The sequence below is a fragment of the Narcine bancroftii genome, unplaced genomic scaffold (genome assembly GCF_036971445.1).
Source record: "Narcine bancroftii isolate sNarBan1 unplaced genomic scaffold, sNarBan1.hap1 Scaffold_119, whole genome shotgun sequence".
In the NCBI taxonomy this organism is placed as follows: domain Eukaryota; kingdom Metazoa; phylum Chordata; class Chondrichthyes; order Torpediniformes; family Narcinidae; genus Narcine; species Narcine bancroftii.
In genome coordinates this window covers 103,072-124,009 of record NW_027211854.1, presented here as the reverse complement: position 1 = coordinate 124,009, position 20,938 = coordinate 103,072, and the positions used below count along the sequence as shown (strand labels likewise).

The following is a 20,938-nucleotide window of genomic DNA, read 5'->3' as shown; positions in this document are numbered from 1 at the left end:
TTGTCAAGGAAGGCAGAGGGTTATAGGGAGATTGTGAGGGGAAAGGTAGGAGAGGGAGGGAGAGTTATCGAGGAAGGGGGAGGGATATAGGGAGAGAGTGGGGGAGGAGAAGAAGATGGAAAGTGGAAGGAATGGGAGAGGGAGGGAGAGTTGTCGAGGAAGGGGAGGGATAGTGGGAGGGTGAGAAGAAAGAGAGGGAGAGAGGAAGGAGATGGAGAGGGAGGGAGACTTGTCAAGGAATGGGGAAGGATATAGGGAAGAGTGAGGGTAAGAGGAGAAGGAGAGCGATAAGAGATGGAGAGGGAGAGGAAAGGAGAGAAGGAGAGTTGGTGAGGAAGGGGGAGCGATATAGGCTGAGGGTGAGGGGAAGAGGAGGAGAGGGAAAGGAGAGGGAGAGGAAAGGAGAGTGAGGGAGAGTTTTCGAGGAAGGGGGAGTAATGGGGTGAGGGTGAGGAGGGAAGGAGAGGGAGGGGAAGGAGAGGGAGGGGAAGGAGGGGGAAAGGGAGAGGGAGGGAGAGAGAGTTGTTGAGGAAGGGATAGGGATTTTGGGAGAGGGTGAGGGGAAGAGGAGGAGAGGGAGAGGAAAGGAGAGGAGAGTTTTTGAGGAATGGGAGGGATATAGGGAGAGAGTGAGGGCAGGAGGAGGAGAGGGAGAGGGGAAGGAGAGGGAGAGGGGAAAGAGGAGGAAAGGGAGGGAAATTTTTTGAGGGGAGGGATTTTGGGAGAGGGTGAGGGGGAGAGGGAGAGGAAAGTAGAGGGAGGGAGAGTTGTCGAGGAAAGGGGAGTGATAGAGGGAGAGGGTGAGGGGAAAAGGAGAGGGAGAGGAAAGGAGAGTTTTTGAGGATGGGGAGGGATATTCGTAGAGAGTGAGAGTTAGAGGGGAAGGAGAGGGAGGGAGAGGGAGGAAGAGTTGTCGACGAAGGGGGAGGGATAGAGGGATAGGGGATTAATGGGTTTCTATTGTCTCTGAATCTTTACGAAAAAGTGAAGATGATTTTGAGCTGAAGACCATTGGTCGTCTTCGCGTGATCTTCCTCAACTCTGTTCATCTCTTCCCTTGAATGACTTTTGTTTCCATTGCTTGTAGATTCGTGAAGCGCAGAAGGGAGGACAACAACTTGTGCTGGAAGTCGAGCTGGTAGCAGGACCAACTGTCAATAAGGCAGCCACACTTGGAAACACAATCAACATGTTCAGGTATTTCTACATCCAGTCCTGGAGGATCTCAACAAAGTTCAAGCGAGATTTCTGCCAACACCTAAAAATTCGACAACTCCAAAAAAGTGTAGTGAACAGATCCAACCTTTGTACACGTCATTCATCACCCACACCAAAGCCTTTAACTCTGCATCAAGGAAACAACTATAGGACACCCCTTCTAGTATTAGATGAACAGAAATGGAAGTACGGATCCTGAGGCTCTTCAACAAAGGCATATTGGCCACAGTCGTGGTCAACATGAGCACTTGGGAGCCTTTTTGCATGAAGTGAAGAGTAAACAAGGATCTGTGTCAGGTCACTCGCCTGAGTGCTACTGGTACCATGTAACCCAGTACTACCTGTCGCATGGTCGAGTGGTCGGCGACTAAACCGGCTCCCCCACCAGGCTTGCCTGGTGAGGAGGGTGGCTAGACACCCTGCAGGATGAAAAACAAGACCTGTCAAAGGGTGGATGAACCATGGACAGAAAGGTCTGGCAAACCATCATCTGAGAGGGAACAGCAACCTTTGAAGCCAGCAGATGTGCAGAAATAGAAGAAGATGAGAGGAGAGGCCGTACCAACCCAAGCCTGATCTGCCATCTGGAACAACCTGTCCTGAATGCAGAAGAACTTTCAAAGGCAAGATTGAACACAGAAGCCACTTGATAGCAACGAGGAGGAGAACTTTCTGACAGACAGCGCAGAATTCAAACTGAGGTCCAGTCCTGACCACTGGCCATGTAAAGGCATTGCCCTAACCACTACATCAACCGTGACACCCTGTCGGCTCAGAGAAGCCGGCTGGAATCTCGAGCGTCTGGAGGAATCGATGTGTCAGGCAGCAGTGGGGAGGGGTCGGGGATCAGCGGCGGCAGTGGGGAGGACTCGGGGATCAGCGGCAGTTCCTACCACACCCCCACACACACAAACCCTGACGCACACGCCCCACACACACACATACACACTCGATTCTTTGAAAGATTTTATTTAATATTCTCAAATTACATAAAGAAAATCAAATACACATAAAATAACTGTAAACTACATCCCCTCCCCCTTACTAATACAATAAAAACCAAAAAAAGAAAAAAATAACCAAAATAAAGAAAAAAAAACAACCTCTCCTCCCCCAAAACCTTAGAGAAATGTATCAAATATTCCCTGATTGGTCTGCCAACATTACAACATTGATTTAATTTCTATAGCCATGTGTTTCAAATATAAACACCACATATAAATAAAAAAGAGTAATTACTTACATTATATGTTAATTTTTCTAAATATAGACAAGAGTGCAATCCGTTATGCCATCTTTGCAAGTTTATATTCTTCCATGTGACAGCTATATATTTTCTCGCTACTGCTAACCCAAATCTTAACAAAGCCAAATATGGTTTAGGCATTTTGAATCAACAAATGGAACATTAACATAACCCAACAAACATATTTTTGGATCCATTAAATATCCCTTTGAAACAAATCCCTCAAAAATTTTATAATTTCCTCCCAAAAATGCTTAATTTTCTTTCACGACCAAACTGAATGTACAAAAGTAACTTTCTGCTCTCTACATCTAAAACAGAAATCTGTTAAACTGAATCCATATCTCTTCAATTTCTCAGGGGTTGAATATAATTGATGCAAAAAATTCTAATTGACCATAGTATACCTCACATTAATTAACTTGGTAACACCGTCAACACACAGTTTTGACCATTCCTCCCATGTCAAAATAATATTTAATTCTTTCCCATTTGTCTTTTTCCATTTTCTCCTGCAACAACCTATACATATCAGAAATAAAGCATTTTTCACCTTTATCTGCAATTAATAATTCAAATTTCTTTTGACCTGGTAAATTTATTTCCTTCCCATAATTCTTCTTTAAATAATCTCAAAGTTGGTAATAAACAAAGAATTTGATGCAATACCATATCTTTCCTGCAACCTTTTAAATGAACAAAACCTCCCTGCTTCAAAACAATCTATTACATTCACTAATCCTTTAATTTCCCAATCTTTTAAGTAAGGATTCTATCATGAAAAGGGAATTAATTTATTCTGATATAATGGTGATCTTATCGAAACTATTCCGATAGAATCAAGAATTAAATTGCGATTTTACCAAATATTCATTATATGTCGAAAAACGGATAATTTAAATTCTTGTAACAATAAAGGATTCCATTTATAAATGAAATGATTAATATTATTTTCCAAAATCTGAGCCATCTTTATCTTTGCCCACCTAGGAGATTGTTGATTATCAAATAACCAATTAATAAACTTCATCGGTGCCACCTCATAATAATTATAAAAACAATGTAATTGCAAACCACCCAATTTATAATGCCAAGTCCATTTTTGGAAAGAAACCCTCGATAATTTACCTTTCCATAAGAATAACCCAACTATGCAAGGAATAGATTGAAAAAAGTGTTGTACTCGAGCATAAATGTTCATCTTTATGCAATTCACTCTTCCTATTAAGGTCAGTGGTAAATCTTTCCACTTATCTAAATCAATTTTAACCTTATTTAATAAAGGTACATAATGCAAAATAAATAATTCATGATCATTTTTATTTACAACTATTCCTAAATATTTAATTTTATTTGACCATCTAAATTTAGTAATTTGTCTACAATCCATAAAATCTTCTTCTGCTATTGGTAAAACCTCACTCTTTTCCCAATTAATCTCATATCCCGATAATTTACCATACTTATTCAACAAGTCCTGTGATAATTTTAGTGAAGTTTTTGGATTAGTTAAATATACAAAAACATCATGTGTAAATAAGCTAATTTTATTTTCATTTTCTCTCACTTTAAGTCCTCTAACACCAAAATCATGTCAAACAGCCTGAGGTAAAGGTTCTGTCACCAAAGCAAGTAAAGCAGGTGAAAGAGGAAAACCCTGTCTTGTAGAACAAGATAAATTAAAAGATTTTGAAATCTCACCATTCGTTATTACCCTTGTCGTAAGTTCTGCATATAAAGCCCTAACACAACCCCTAAAAAATGGAACAAAATTAAATTTTTCCAATACTTTAAACAAAAACTTCCACTCAACTCGATCAAATGCCTTCTCAGCATCCAAAGATATATCCGTTGGTTGATTATCTTGTTGTTTTTAGCATTAATTAATGAAATCAATTTAACTATATTATCTGATGACAATTTAACTACATTGTCTTTGACAAACCCTACCTGATTGTTACGTAAAAAAATTTGGCAAATAATTCACTAACCTATTATCTGAAACTTTTGACACCAATCTATAATCAACATTTAATAATGATATCGGTCTGTAAGGTGACACTTTTAAAGAGTTCCTTTCTTTTTTTAGGTATAACTGTAATCAATGCTTTTGAGAAAGATTCTGGAAATACATCCATTTTAGTTGCTTGTTTCAAAACATCTTTATATAATGGAAATAATAAATCATTAATTTTTTTATAAAACACCACCTTAAATCCATCCTCTCCAGGAGATTTCCCATCAGGCATCGATTGCAAAGCTTCTCTCAATTCTAATTCAGTAAATAAAATATCTAAATTCTTTACCTCAAATTCATTCAACACTGGCAAATTTAAACTAGATAAAAATAAATCAATTTGATCCATTTTTTGATAACCCTCTGACATATATAAATTTTCATTAAATTTTAAAAATTCATCAGTATTCATTTATGTAATTTCTCCATTCTTCCTAATAGCATTAATTGTCCTTGATACTTGCTCAGTTTTATGTTGCCATGCCAAACCATATGCACTCTTTCTCCCAATTGATAATAACATTGTTTAGACTCCAACATCATTTTCTCATATTTATACGTTTGTAAATTATAACGTAATTTCACTTTAGATAAATTTATCCTTTCATCCTCTGTATAATTTTTTTCAATTTTTTTCTCCAAGCCTTCGATTTCCTTTTCCAAATTTAAACTTACGAATAAATAGTTTTTTTCTCTCTTAGTTGTATCGCTAATAATTTGTCCCCTCAAATATGCTTTTAAAGCATCCCACAAAATAAATTTATTTTGAACTGAATTTTCTTTCATGTAAATAAAAAATAATTTGATCTCTCATCTACTAAATGAAATCTGGTCTCTTCAATAACTTTTCATTAAACCTCCATCGATAAGCTGTCTCAGTTAATTCAGTCCCTAAACATTTAATGAAGGATATGAGAATAACCTACTTTTATATTCTGCAAAATTAAATCTACTTGTAAATGCACAGAAATCAAAAATACATTTATTCTAGAGAAAGAATTATGCCGAGCTGAATAAAGTGAATAATCTTTCTCAGTTGGATTTAATTTCCTCCAAATTTCCACTAAATTTAAATCCTCCATCATCTTAAACAGTCTTTTTGCCATTTTAGTTCTTTCAACAATTTTTGGAGATTTGTCCAACAAGGGATCCAAACAACAGATAAAATCTACTCCGACTAACACATTCCCATATGCCTGATTCGAATTTAAAAATGTCCCTGAAATAAATGTCTGATCATCTTCATTTGGTGCATAAACATACATTAAAGTCCAACTTTCAGAAAAAAATCTTCCAATTAACAATCAGTACTCTTCCAACATTATCAAAAAAAAAATCCACAGCAAAAAGTTTTTTTTTATTAACTAATATCACCACGCCTCTAGTTTTAGAGTTTAATGAAGAAAAAATTACATGTCCTGACCAATCTCTCTTCAACTTCAAATGTTCTTTTTCTGTCAAATGAGTCCTTTGCAAAAATACAATATCTACTTTTAGCTTCTTTAAATTTTTATTTTTTCTGCCTTTTTCTCCATTGATTGTAATTCAAAAGATACATTTTTACGTATCAAAATAGCTACATCTTTAGCCTTAGAATTAAATGAAGAAGAATATACATGCCCAACCCAGTTCCTTTTTAATTTCACGCTTTCCTTCACATTCACATGTGTTTCTTGTAAAAAAGCAATATCAATTTTCATTTTCTTAATATACGCCAAGACCCACGTATATTAATCTAACTATTTAATCCTCGAACATTAAAAGTAGCAAACCTCAACTTTGACATATCTACTATTATTACTAAATACCAATAATATCTTTATATAAAAACTCAAATTAATGTATATAGGCCCTCCAATAAAAAAAAACACAAATTAAAAACTAAAAAAAATAAAAAATTAAAAAAATAAATAAAAAGGAAAAAAAAAGAAACCCCCCCCCCCAAAATAACTACCAAAAGGTAGTAATCCCCTAAACAAAAATTGGGTGTGGGTCACCCACCAGTGGCTGATGACTAGTAAAGAATGTCCAAATCTCTCCTTCCCCAGCCAAACAGTCAGTAACATCAAAATATTATAAGAACAAAAGAAAAAATAGAATAAGAAAATTCTTTTCACCCAAAAGACTCCAATCTCGAAAATCCCATTTCAGAATTTGGATTCTTTCCATTCCTGTTTTTTTTCCCATTTTTGTCATTTCTTCCTTTTCCAGAGCTACCAAAGTTTTCTTTAGGAGATAATGCTGGACTATGTCTTTGTCCTCTTATATCTGGCCATGAGTCAGCAAAAATCATTGCTTCACAATCAGTTTCAAAAAACCAAAATTGATAGACTCCGTAAAACACCTTCAACACTGCAGGGTAACGAAAAGTAGACTTATAACCTTTATGCCACAAAACTTCTTTAACTGGATTGAATCGACGTTGACCTGATGCATTTCCAACAATGGAGACATTTTCCTGTGTGCTCCCTCCATTGAAATCAAAAGGCTTTCTACTTCTTGGGAACACGCACCTTCTTCCGGGGAATGGGTAATTCCAGCGCCATCCTTCATTTGGTAGCAATAGATTTTTTTTCAGCCCCCACAGGAAATCTTTGGGGTCTAGGCAATGAAGAAATTGAGCCAGGGGCTGTTTCAGGTCGTCTAGTCCCCAGATCCTCAGCACTTCGAAAATGTATATTCTTATGAACTTGAGGTTTAATCTTTTTACCATTAGTGGCCATAATAATTCCTTGATACTTTAAACTAAAATTTAAAAAGTTTAAACTTGAAAACAAAGGGTTAAAAAACAGGTATTTAAAAGTCTGGCCAGAGAGGTCGAGATTACATGTCTAGACTCTACGCTATCTTGCCACGATCCCTACTTTTAGCTTCTTAATATAATCTATCACACATTGCCTTTTTATTGGGTGATTTAAACCCTTAACATTAACAATTGTAAAATTTAAATTACTTATTACAACTTACACAATGGCACCCAATCTTTCACAATTAACTTAAACAAAAACCCTCAACCAACAATAAAAAACACTTAAATCCCCCCCCCCCGAAAAAACTGCAACACACTCGAGACACATACCCCAGACACATACCCCAACAATCACACACCTCCCACACACACACCCTACACACAACCCCCAACACGCATCCCCAGACACACACTCCACACATACAAGGCCCGACGAACACCCCCCACAATCACACACCTCCCACATGCACACCCCACACACAAATGCACATCCCAGGAACACACCCTCACACTAACAAACTCCCACACATACACTCTGCGCGCGCACACACACACACACACACACACACACACACACACATATCCCCCATACAAATACTCCCCCACACACAACCTCTGACAGATATACACAAACACCCTCCCACACTCACACACACCTTCCACACCCTCACTCCACAAACACCCAATGCACCCACAGTCCCCTTCCCACACACCACACCTACACATATACCCCGACGCACAACCCAGAAACACCGCCCACATACACCCCTCACACACACCTTCACACATGACCACCTCCCACACACAACTCACAAAATCAACTCCCAGCCACACATCCCACACATAAACGCACACTCACACTCACCCAATACAACCCCTAGACAGAAAAACCTCCCACACACATACCCGTACACACATCCTCTCACACTCAGTCCCCCCCCACACACACCCACCCACACCCCATATACCTCTCACGCACACCCCCAAACACACACACACCTTCACACTTGACCACCTCCCACACACAACCAACACAAAATCAACACCCAGCTACACACACACATACACGCAAACTCACACAATACAACCCCTACACTGATAAACCTCCCACACACATACCCGTACACACATCCTCTCACACACACAGTCCCCCCCACACACACCCACCCACACCCCATATCCACATACATACTTCCCATCCCCCCATATGCACCACCACACATACCTTAGAACATACATTAACATTCATACACTCCCACAAATACATGCACACACAGCCACTCCAAAATACTTACCACACACACATCCCGCATGCACACAACCCCACACATCAGCCCCAAAAAACATGGCCCCAATGGACATCCCCCACTCACTCCCCACATACACACCCCACACAATCATAACCCGATAGTCTTCCCCACAAATACAGTAACATTCCCGTCCCACACACACCCAACACAAACCACACACACACCCATTGATAGACCTCCACCCATCCCCCAAACACATACCCCACATACACACCCAGCACATGGACGCCCCTCCATATTCACCACTGCATTCACACCCCTGCACTCACATCCACACACTCGCACCCTCCACACTTCCAACGCCTACACTCACACCCCTGGACACACAACCCACACACAAACCCATTCCCAATCATGCCCCCTACACACTCCCTCCCTCGCATGCACTGCCACACTTATTTCTCCGCACACACACCCTTCACACCCTTGACACAAACATTGCCAGACAAATCCCACCATGCACACGCACTAATGCGACCCTGCACAAACACCTTCCCACACATCCCTCACACATGCACTCCCACTCACATGGCCCTACACACACATCCCGACCCACATTCCCCTACACACACACACCCCATAAATACGCCCACACACACACTCCCTCATACAACCCCCACACACACAAACCCGCAAATCCACCCACCCACACCACCCCACACATATTTCCCCCACACTCATGTGCTCACACACACACACACACTCATTCCCTCCACGTATATCACACACACACACACACACACACACCAACCCTCCATATGCAAACCCCACACAAGCCACACATCCCATACCCACACACACACCTTCTATATTCAAATCCCCCACACACACAAACCCCACTCATAAACACCACACAAGCACAAAACCCCTAACACACAAACTCACACACAAAAACCCCACACAAACACAAACAACCCCCACACTCCAATCCACCCCACACACAAACCCACCACACACACTAACCCTCCACACATACACACCATACTCACATCCCCAAACATCAGAGACTTACCCAAATTCCCCACACACACAAACCCCAAAATAGCGCCCATGGTGGAAGTGAGGGCATTGGTGCCATCGCTGATGGAGGGAGGGGGGTGGTGCCGTCGCTGATGGAGGGAGGGGGGTTGGTGCCGTCGCTGATGGAGGGAGGGGGGGTGGTGCCTTCGCTAATGGAGGGAGAGGGGTTGGTGCCGTCGCTGATGGAGGGAGGGAGGTTGGTGCCATCGCTGATGGAAGGAGGGGGGTGTTGCCATCACTAATGGAAGGAGGGAGGTTGGTGCCATCGCTGATGGAGGGAGGTTGGTGCCATCGCTGATGGAGGGAGGGGGGGTCGTGCCATCGCTGATGGAGGGAGGGAGGTTGGTGCCATCGCTGATGGAGGGAGGCAGGTTGGTGCCATCGCTGATGGAAGGAGGGGGGTGGTGCCATCGCTGATGGAGGGAGGGAGGTTGGTGCCATCGCTGATGGAGGGAGGGAGGTTGGTGCCATCGCTGATGTGTCAAGTTGTGCAAGATGACGTCGTCATTGACAAGTATGGGGATGGAAGCAGCGCTGACAAGCGGGGTGGGGGCGCATGCAATGCTTGCCATGTCCTATATACGTTGGTGCCCCACACAGACACTGACACACACACTCACCCTGCCACACACACCCACTCACACATACACACCCCCACACACACCCCAAACCCACACCCCTCACACACTCCCCATACACCCATCCCCCACAAAGTCACACCCCTCACAACCACACACACACCCCTCACACACACCACACATAACCCACACCCACACCCCTCATACACACACCCTCACACATGCCCCACAACACACACCCCTCCACAACATCCACCCACCCATCCCACACACTCTCACCCACCCATCTCACACACTCAGACACCCCCACACAGCCCCCTACACTCATCGTCACATACAACCCACACACTCCCACTTACACACACCCCACACACACCTCTCACACACACCCACAAACACACTTCCCACACTCAGACACCTTCCACACTGACTCCACACAACACACAGACCACACACAATTCCCACACACACCCCACACACCCACATACTTACACACACTTCCCACACACACTCCCACTTACACACACACCCCACATCCCCACACTTACCAAACACTCACCCCACACAAACCTCTCACATCCACTTCCCACACACTCAATCCACACACTCAGACAACTCCCACAGTGACCCCACACACACACATCCACACTCCAATAGAATCTCTTTTCTCCCTCTCCCCTTAATCCCGTCTCCGAACCAGATTCTTGTATTAAAAGTAGACTTTGTTCCTAGACGAATATAATATGGGTCTGGAAGTCGGGTTTTAGAATGAAAGGTTCTGAAAATCGTTCAGGATAGGTCCCCCCAATTATTTCGGGGCAAATTGGAAGATGTTCTTTTATATCAGCGACATGTTCTATCAGTGAGATAATTTTGTCGAGTTCCTTCCATTTGACGTCGATGTTGTGCTTTGTACAAATGTCTGCATATATTTGTTCACTTATGGAAAATGGAAAGAAGGAAATGCACACACGCACACATACCCACTCCCACACCCTCCCACACGCACACATACATACACACAACCTCCCTCACACCCCTTCTTACACACGCCACACACATACCTACCCAAAAGGACCCAAGCACATACACTCCACACATATCCACCACACAATCCTACCCACACACCCCACACACAACCCCTCACCCATTCCCTCCATAACCCCACATGCAGACCCCAAACACACACCCCAATCCCACAAAACTCCAGACACACATCCCAATGATTTTGGGGCAAATTGGAAGATGTGCTTTTCTATCAGGGACGTGTTCCATAAGTGAGTTAATTTTGTCGAGTTCCTTCCATTTGACGTCGATGTTGTGCTTTGTGCAAATGTTCTGTATATATTTGATCGTTGATATATTTGTATATATTTGTTCACTGTTCTGTATATATTCTGTATATATTATATATATTCTGTATATACTTTTTCACTGTAAACAAAAGCCCCACATATCTGCACACACACCCTCACACACACACCCTCCCCCACACCCCTTCTTACACACGCCCACACACATTCCCACCCACAAGCAACCATGCACATATAACCCACACACATCCACCGCACAATCTCACCCACACACACCACACACATCCACTCACACGTTCCATCCAACACCCCAATACCCGAACATGCAGTCCACAAACACACACCCAATTCCACACAACTCCACACACACATCCCAAATCCCACACACAACCCCAACTATTTCGGGGCAAATTGGTAGATGTGCTTTTATATCAGGGACGTGTTCGATAAGTGAGTTAATTTTGTCGAGTTCCTTCCATTTGACGTCGATGTTGTGCTTTGTGCAAATGTTCTGTATATATTTGATCGTTGATATATTTGTATATATTTGTTCACTGTTCTGTATATATTCTGTATATATTGTATATATTCTGTATATACTTTTTCACTGTAAACAAAAGCCCCACATATCTGCACACACACCCTCACACACACACCCTCCCCCACACCCCTTCTTACACACGCCCACACACATTCCCACCCACAAGCAACCATGCACATATAACCCACACACATCCACCGCACAATCTCACCCACACACACCACACACATCCACTCACACGTTCCATCCAACACCCCAATACCCGAACATGCAGTCCACAAACACACACCCAATTCCACACAACTCCACACACACATCCCAAATCCCACACACAACCCCAACTATTTCGGGGCAAATTGGTAGATGTGCTTTTATATCAGGGACGTGTTCGATAAGTGAGATAATTTTGTCGAGTTCTTTTCATTTGACGTCGATGTTGTGCTTTGTACATATGTTCTGTATATATTTGATCGTTGATATATTTGTATATATTTGTTCACTCTTCTGTATATATTGTAAATATTCTGTATATACTTTTTCACTGTAAATAAAACCCCCACATACATGCACGCACACACACACTACCACACACACCCAAATGCCAACAGACACTCCCACTCCCTCACACACACACACACACACACACACACACACACACACACACACACACACTGTCCCTCACACCCCTTCTTACACACGCTCACACATATACCCACCCACAAGCACCCATGCACTTATACCCCACACACATCCACTACACAATCTTAAAAAATCAAACAAAAGATGAGAAACATTAAATCGGACTGACCCGACAGGACGGAGGAACTAAGGTCGTTTGGAATCAGCAGATGCGATAGAATCGGCAATCTCCGTCAGGCCGAGGGACCTTGAAACACCACACAAGTACAAACTAAACTGGATGAGAGGGTCCTTGCAGAGAAATGGATTGGAGTCAATCCACAGGACCCTCAGAGCAACAGAGAGGATCACTGGAGTCTCCCTCTTCCCCATCAGTGTGATCTAGCAGGATCCTTGTCTGAAGAGGCCATGCCAAATCCTGGAGAAGCCCTTTGACCCTGCCCACAGCATCTCTCAGCTGCTCCCATCAAGGAAGAGAAAGGAGGATCAGAACCAGCATCAGCAGGATGAAGAACAGCTTCTGTGCAGGGGTCGGGAGAAGGTTGAAGCACCAAAGGAACTGCTCCCACTCACCATCCGAGTGCAAACAGAGAGCGCATGTAAAATGTTCAATGATGGGAATGTATGGACATGATACTAAGGGCTGAAAGAGACTTGGAACAGGGTTTTTTGTGGTCGATCATTTATTACGAATAAAGTCTTACACGAAAGGGCAAGAAGCAGCTAAGGTTCTTCTTTCCACACAGATCTACTGTTAGTCCTCTAATTCTATGGGAACTGTCGCAGGGTTGTAGCTCCCAGTTGTTGGGATAGGCTGACACAAAGTGGTAGGTCCAGGTACTAATGAGGATGCCATCAGATGGTTCCCCACCCCCCACTCTCTCCCAACCACCACTGCCAACATCAGTTCTTTGTATTACAAATAAAGATGAGTGAAACACAGAAGTCTGCAGACGCTGTGATTATAATTACAAACACACCGACATGCTGAAGGAACTCAGCTATTCTTTCCAGCATTCAGGCCTGAGCCCTTCTTCAAGGAATAAACAGAATAACCCAGAAGCAGGAAATCTCAGAAAGGCTCAGAATTCTGGTTAGGGGACAAATCCAGCCCAACAAAAGGTGTTAATTGGATGTGATAGGGATGAGGTTTTTCATAGCAGGCCGAGCGACCATGTGGTCAGGCGGGCCGAATCGCTGTCCCAGTCAGTTGGTACAAGATGGCATTGGCCCCCCTTCCCTTCTCACGAGAAGCATGCATTTGGTGACACATGTTGCCTGGGAGATGTCGCCACATCCTGGTTGCAGCAACTCCGCAACGCACTGACATCACTCCCCTAGACCAGCGCACCCCAGAGAGGAATGAGGTCGTCCCCTAAAAGCAGCACGAGAGGTTCATATAAAGGCAGTTACTGGTTCACTTCATGCTGTGTGGAGGTGCTTCATTTCAGTAGCACCACCTTTTGCAGCCACGACAAGACCATGAACAGGCTGTCAGCAAGAGAATGGGATGGGGAATTGAAGCAGGTGGCCACTGGGAGATCCCCGCTCTTGTGGCGGACATGGAGAAGTTTGTGTTTATAGGATAGCTATAAATTCCGATGAAAATACAACCAGTATAGGTTTTACTCACTCACAGGCTTCCAGAGTGGGTGAGAAAATACAAGTCTTTAGGCCAGCAAATCTTCCAGACAGGGTTCAATGATCAATTCTTCCCAACAGGGTCCCAACCTCCAAAAGGCAGCCCATTCATATATTGGTTTCCCGCCCAAACACAGCTGATTGAGTCTATTATCTATCAGATGTGAATTGTCAAAAGCTACAGTAAGCGTTCAGTAACCTTAACAACACCTTCCAGTGCCAGCTTGAAATTGTTTCTGCTCAGAGGTTTCGCCCACCATTGTTCACAGACGAAGGTGAATGATGCTTGTCAGTGACACATGGGTCTCTCTGGAGGTTGAACTGATCCCAGGGCACTGAGTTCTGGAGAAATGACCACACCAAATTTGATGTTGCTGAATGGAGGAAACACTTTCGTATGTCGCATGGCACCTTTCACTTCGTGCTGGAACTCTAAGAACCTCACCTGAAGCCGCATAGACGAGGCGCAGCAACCATGGAGCCGGGATTTCGATTAGCTGTGGCTCTGCGCTGGTATGCCACCCCTTGTGAGTATCGATCCATCAGTCCCATCTTTGGAATAGGCATCAGCACCGTGTGCATGGTGGTGCAGGTGGTGACGGCCGCCTTGACGAAGTTCCTCGGTAAACGTCTCATGTCCCTGCCCATTGGAACACGTCTCCAGGAGACCAATGACAGCTTGGTGCAAAGGGGATACCCAATGTGTGCCGGTGCCATTGATGGATCACATATTCCCATTATTGCCCCCAGCTTGCATGCTGCAGCCTACTACAATCGCAAAGGCTGGCATTCAATGGTTCTGCAAGCAGTGGTCGACCACAGATTCTGGTGAGCTAAGCCTTTATTGGTCTTTATCACATCACATCTCAATGTCTATCACTTCACTGTGCTTTCCATTCACGTTACAGCTTCTCAGATGTGTTTGTTGGCCGGGCAGTACCCATGATGCCCGAGTGCTTGCCAACTCTCCTCTGTATAGAAAGGAAGAGGACCAGGGCGGATACCACTTCCCACCTGACGTGAGTGTTCACCCTACAAAGCTCCATGTGTCAATCTTATGTATGCTTATTGTGTCAACGGTCATGTGTATGAATTAACAACATTCTCCATTGTTGTGCCTGCAGGTGTCCAAGGATGTTAATGGAGTGGAGGTTCCAGCGCATCTTGTGGGTGATCTGGCATATCCACTACGAAATTGGCTGATGAAGGGGTTCACACAGCACCAAGGACTGGATCTGGATCAGCAAAGATTTAACAAGGCCCTTAATTCTGCAAGGATAGTGGTGGAACATGCATATTGCCGTCTAAATGGCTGCCGGTGGTGCCTGTCCAACCGTCTGGATATCTCTACCACCTTAGTCCCAGGTGTTGTGTTTGCTCGCTGTGTCCTGCACAATATATGTGAGATTAACAAGGAAGACTTTCTGTCAGAGTGGACGTTGGTTGAAGCAGATGGTCCTGCACCCATTAGCACAGATTGTCGCAATCAGCAGGCCCATGGGCACCAGGCCATCCATTCTGCCATTTTGTCCATCCTGTAAGGGTATGACCGTGCCACCTAGCTCCTAATTTCCACAACTTGTTCCCCCCTCCACCCTCCCCACCCAATGCGACAACATGAGCCTACTGCCTGGCATGTTATGTGTTCTCGTGAAGTAATGGTTGCATATAAATGAGACTTGTGTGCTTGTCAAAAATGTAATAAAAAACATTTTTTGAGAAATCTTATTGCTTCATAAATATCTGAGTTCGATATAGCAATGTAAACATTTCACATTATGTTTAAACTAGATGTAAACCATGGAACGGACAAATCACATTGCAAATACACTCCACACTTGAACACCGCAGAACAAAAACAAAAATGGTAAACACAACAAACACCTCCACCCGGCACCACAGCATTTCTGTGTTGTGCCGATTATACCTCTCGGAGGAGGGTTACCAAGTTCATTTGGCAGGCGCATCCTGCGCATTCAGGTGGCCTTCCGGCAGCCCATATTGCCATTATATGCGGCTTTACAAGTGGGGCATTTGGCCACCTGAAAGTGCCTTTTCTAAGAGTTCCTGTATCTGGCTCATTCCTTGAAGAAGGGCTCAGGACTGAAATGTTGGGAATATATCTTGATCTCCTATGGACACTGAAAATCCGGGCTGAGCTCCTCCAGCTTAACGGTGGGTTTTTAACCACAACATATAGATGCACATCTCAAGACAAGGCCACAAAAATGTGCCACCTGGGAAAATTGCATAACAGGGGCATCTTGTGGTTCCACTTGGCTGCTTCTTACATTATTTGGCCAGGACTTTCTTTGCAAATTTCCCAACACCTATTCTGTGTTTTCTCCAGCCTGTCAATTCAAATACACTTGTTTTCTTACTTCTCCAGTTCTTGGTTTCTCTGCTTCCTGACCTGCTTTTTCCAGCAGTTTTGTATAACTTATATTCCAGCAGTTGCTGTGGTTGAACTTTTACTGATTTAATGAATTGTTTTCATCAGAATCTAAATGTGCTTGAGTCCACGGACAGCCATGTAAGCAAGGGAATGGGATAGGGCATTGAAATGGGTGGCCACTGGGAGATCCAACCTGTTGCAGCAGACAGAGTTGAAGTGCATTAAATGCACCCAATGATTTGGTCACTGCAGCCACCAGTTAAAAAATTCAAGAGGTTCTGCAGTCTGTGTGTCAAGAAATCCCTCTGCACCTCTGTTTTTAGTGGGAATCCTTCAACCCTGAAGTTGTGCTCTCTCGTCCTTGACTCCTCTAACATGGGAGATAATTTTACCACATCTACTGTATCCAGGCTTCTCAACATTCGAAGTGCTTCTTAGGACCCCTACCACTCATCATTCTTCTGAACACCAAGGAGTATAGTCCAAGATCCATCAAACCTTCCTCATATATTAATCCCTTCATTCCAGGAATCATTCTTGTGAATCTTCTGCAATGCCAGCACATCCTTTCTTCAATAAGGAGCCCAAAACTCTCTCCGCTACTGCAGGTGCAGCCTCGCCAGTGCCTTCTTAAGCCTCAACATCACATCCCTGCTCTTATATCCTATTCTTTGCGATATGAATACCAACATTCCAATCAGCTGATTGACCACCAACATGGAAGTTAACCTATGGGGCATCCTGCACGGCGATGCCAAGGTCCATCTCCCCCAGAATTTTGAATGTTCACCCTATGCAATAATAATCTGCCCTTTTATTCCTTCTCCCAAAGTTCATGACCAGACATTTTCCTACTTTGGAATTCACTGGCCTCTTCTTTTTCCATTCTCCTAATCTATCTGTCTCTCTGCAGCCTTGCTGTTTTCTCCCAGCTACCTGCTGCTCTGTAACGGGTGAAGAAAAAGAGATGGCCCCCAGAATTGTTTCCCAGCATTTCTGCACACCTGCAGAAAGCCACATAACACAGCAATCGCCTTCTGGTCGTTCCCCCTGATAGTACAGATTCTAACACCAATGTGTATCTGACCAGAGTGTAGTGTAGGATGACTGTGATTGGCTGAGAGTGTAGCCACACCTACTGGCAGGTCTTAAAGGATTTCTCCTAGCCAGACCAGGTCATTCTGGACTGGTCAACCCACTTATGATATGCTCCAGTCTTTTAGTTAATAAAAGTCTTGGTTTGGATCAACAAGTGTTTGGTTCTTTCGACGCACTCTGCAATGTTCCCCCTTCCTGCACCTTTGCTCTCTGAGATGTGTCACCAGCAGTGTCCTTTCCTTCTGTTCCTCAAAATAGATACTTTATTTTCATATTTCAATATGTGTGCAACTCGGAGTTCACAATATTAGCCAAGAGCTGTTAAAATTCCCAGGAAAACATTGCAAATTATAAAATCTTCTCAAACAATGAAAAACCATGTACAAAAGTGAAAACAGTGACTCCTGGTGGGCCAGGTAAAAACTATCGGGAGATACATAAAAAGGTGCCTTTTTAGAATCTTTTTCTGCTCATGTAGAGAGGGTTTTGAAGGTTAATTGGAAACTATTTTCAGAGGCTTGGACTTGGATGAATTTGTACGGACTGAATGAAGATGATGTTCACTTTGTTCCTGATGCATTTTTATATTTGAATCAATCAATGAGAATATTATGGTTGGAGGAGATTTTAATTGTTGTTTGGATCCGTTGTTGATTAAATCTCGAAAAATTGTGAAAAAAAACCAAAATGGCGAAAAGAATAACTGAGTTGATGGGGGATTTAAATTTAGTGGAAATATGGGAATGGAGGAATCCGACCGAAAAGGAATTTTCCTTTTATTCTGCACGTCATGATTCGGTTTCAAGAATAGTTTTTTTTTGGTATCAGCCCATTTGCAGGGTCGAATCAGACAGGCTGAGTATAAGAGTAGGATTCTGTCAGATCACTCATTATTGTTAATTTCACGTAGTATCGCAGAGATGGTGGAAACCTGTTATTGTTGGTGATTTAATGAAATGTTGTTAAAAAAAAACCTGAAATTATTACGCTTGTAAGAGATCAGATTAGGTTTTTTTAGAAACGAATAAGGGATCAGTTCAAAGTAATTTTATGTTATGGGATACTTTAAAAAAGATATTTACGAGGTCAAACTATTACTAACACAGCAAAAGTGAAGAAACAATATATAGCAGAAATTCAGGACTTAGAGAAAGAAATTGCAACATTAGAGAAGACATTTCAGAAAAATTCAACTGAGGATAATAAAATACAGTTGTCCAAATTGAAGCTTTGTTATAATACAATTGTGAAAAAATAATTCAATGATGGAAACAGCTCTACTATGAGTTGAGGGAGAGATCACATACGGTTTTAACTTAGCAATTGGAAACTGAACAAGTGCCTAGAATGCAGTTAGGAGAAATTCAGAGATAACATAAACCACAGGATATTAATGATGAATTTTGTACATTTTATCGGGACTTTATCTGAAGGGAATTCGGATATGGAGCAGATTGATTGTTTTTTGTCGAATTTAAATTTACCTTTATTAGAGGAAGAGGATATTAAGACTTTGGATGGTTCATTTACTGATTTGGAACTTAAGGAGGCGTTACAATCTATGCCAAGTGGAAAATCACCTGGAGAAGATGGATTTACATTGGAATTTTAGAGAAATTTTTCATGATTTGTTATTTCCGGAATATTCTGATGTACTGAAGCTCGCCACTGATACAGGTTTATTTCCAGAATCGTTTTCAAGGGCATTAATAACACTCATCCCAAAGAAAGACAGAGATCCATTAAAAGTTGTGTCATACAGACTAATATTAATAAATAATAATATTGAATGTAGATTACAAAATTGTAGCAAAGGTTTTAGCAAACAGATTGGCTAACCTTTTACCGCAATTAGTACATGTGGATCAAGCAGGATTTATCAAGGACAGGTATTCAGCTGATAATATTACTAAATTAATTACAATAATTAATGCTTCAAGACAACTCAACCAGACAATGATATTAGCGCTAGACGTGGAAACGGCTTTCCACAGTGTGGAGTGGAATTTTTATTTAAGGTGTTAGAAAAATATAAATTTGGACCACTCTTTACCAGTTGGGTTAAGGCATTATATACTAATACTCCTGCTCGGGTGGTGACAAATGGACAGATTTTGCAGGCATTCAATTTGTTTAGATCCACTAGACAGGGTCGTCCGCTGTCACTAGCCTTATTTGCATTAGTTATAGAACCAAGCAATTAGGCAAGAAATGAATATTAAGGGAATTACAATTGGTGGGCAAGAGTATAAAATTAATCTGTTTGCAGATGATGTGTTGATATATTTGTCTCAACCTAAGAATTCTTTCGAACCATTACAAAATTTGTTGAAAAGATACGGGGTAATGTCAGGCTATAAAGTAAAGTGAGATATTACTAATATCAGATGGAGATTATTCAGATTGTAAACAACTTATGAAGTTTAAATGGTCAAATAAAATTATTTGGGCATAATAATGGATAAAGAGTATCAAAATTTATACAGCTTAAATTATGTACCATTATTAAATAAGATTAAGTTTGATTTAAATAGATGGAAGGAGTCACTGTTAACACGGGTAAATTGTATTAAAATGAGTATACATCCACGCATTCAGTATTTGTTTCAATCCATTCTGAGTGTTATACCGGGAAAGTTCTTTCAGGAATTAAATAAAGCAGATTGTTTCTTTCTATGGAAAGATAAGTTGTCTAGAGTCTCTATGCAAAAGTTGACATGGAGGTATGTTTTGGGAGGTCATCAATTCCACATTTTCAAAATTATTATCAAGTAGCACAATTAAAGTTTATGAATAGACTGTTTGATATTGACCAACCTCCGATGTGGGTGAATGTGGAGATGGATCAAATACAAGAAAGAACAATACATTATTTTATATATAAATGGAATCCTCTGCTTTTGCAGTAGTATCAACTGACAGTATTGAAACATTTGATAGGAGAATGGTATAAATGGAATCAGTTTATAGGATCGAAAGGTAAGATTTCAGCTAAGACACCATTATATCAGAATCAGACAATTTCATTTTCTATGAATAATTCTTATTTGAAAGATTGGGAATCAAAAGAAGTGATATTATTGGAGGACTGTTTTGAAGTAGATTCACTTCTTTGGTTTAATAGACAGAGAGAAATTTGGAATATCACAAAATACTTTATTTGCTTACTATCA

The 20,938-nt window shown here is 42.0% G+C and overlaps 2 protein-coding genes across 3 annotated transcripts in view; both read left to right on the top strand.

The window, feature by feature from the left end:
• Positions 1-8,065, top strand: part of LOC138750344 (microtubule-actin cross-linking factor 1-like) — a 33,105-nt gene extending 25,040 nt beyond the window's left edge. For both annotated transcript variants that reach the window (XM_069912423.1, XM_069912422.1), the window contains one exon: positions 1,088-8,065. In XM_069912423.1, the coding sequence (XP_069768524.1) occupies positions 1,088-1,095 (8 nt within the window). In that variant the 3' untranslated portion in view covers positions 1,096-8,065. The remainder of the gene's footprint in view (positions 1-1,087) is intronic.
• A 1,939-nt stretch (positions 8,066-10,004) lies between these two features.
• On the top strand, positions 10,005-15,995 carry LOC138750343 (uncharacterized). The gene is made up of 2 exons (XM_069912421.1): positions 10,005-15,291; positions 15,397-15,995. Exons 1-2 carry the CDS (start codon positions 14,944-14,946, stop codon positions 15,811-15,813), a joined length of 765 nt encoding a protein of 254 aa, XP_069768522.1. The 5' UTR covers positions 10,005-14,943; the 3' UTR covers positions 15,814-15,995.
• Positions 15,996-20,938: the final 4,943 nt, after the last annotated feature.

Bases quoted from the DNA above. Each gene is read 5' to 3' on its own strand.
- LOC138750343 (XM_069912421.1), top strand. From the start codon at position 14,944: ATGACAGCTTGGTGCAAAGGGGATACCCAATGTGTGCCGGTGCCATTG. The intron at 15,292-15,396 runs GTGAGTGTTCAC...TTGTGCCTGCAG, and splicing joins GATACCACTTCCCACCTGAC to GTGTCCAAGGATGTTAATGG.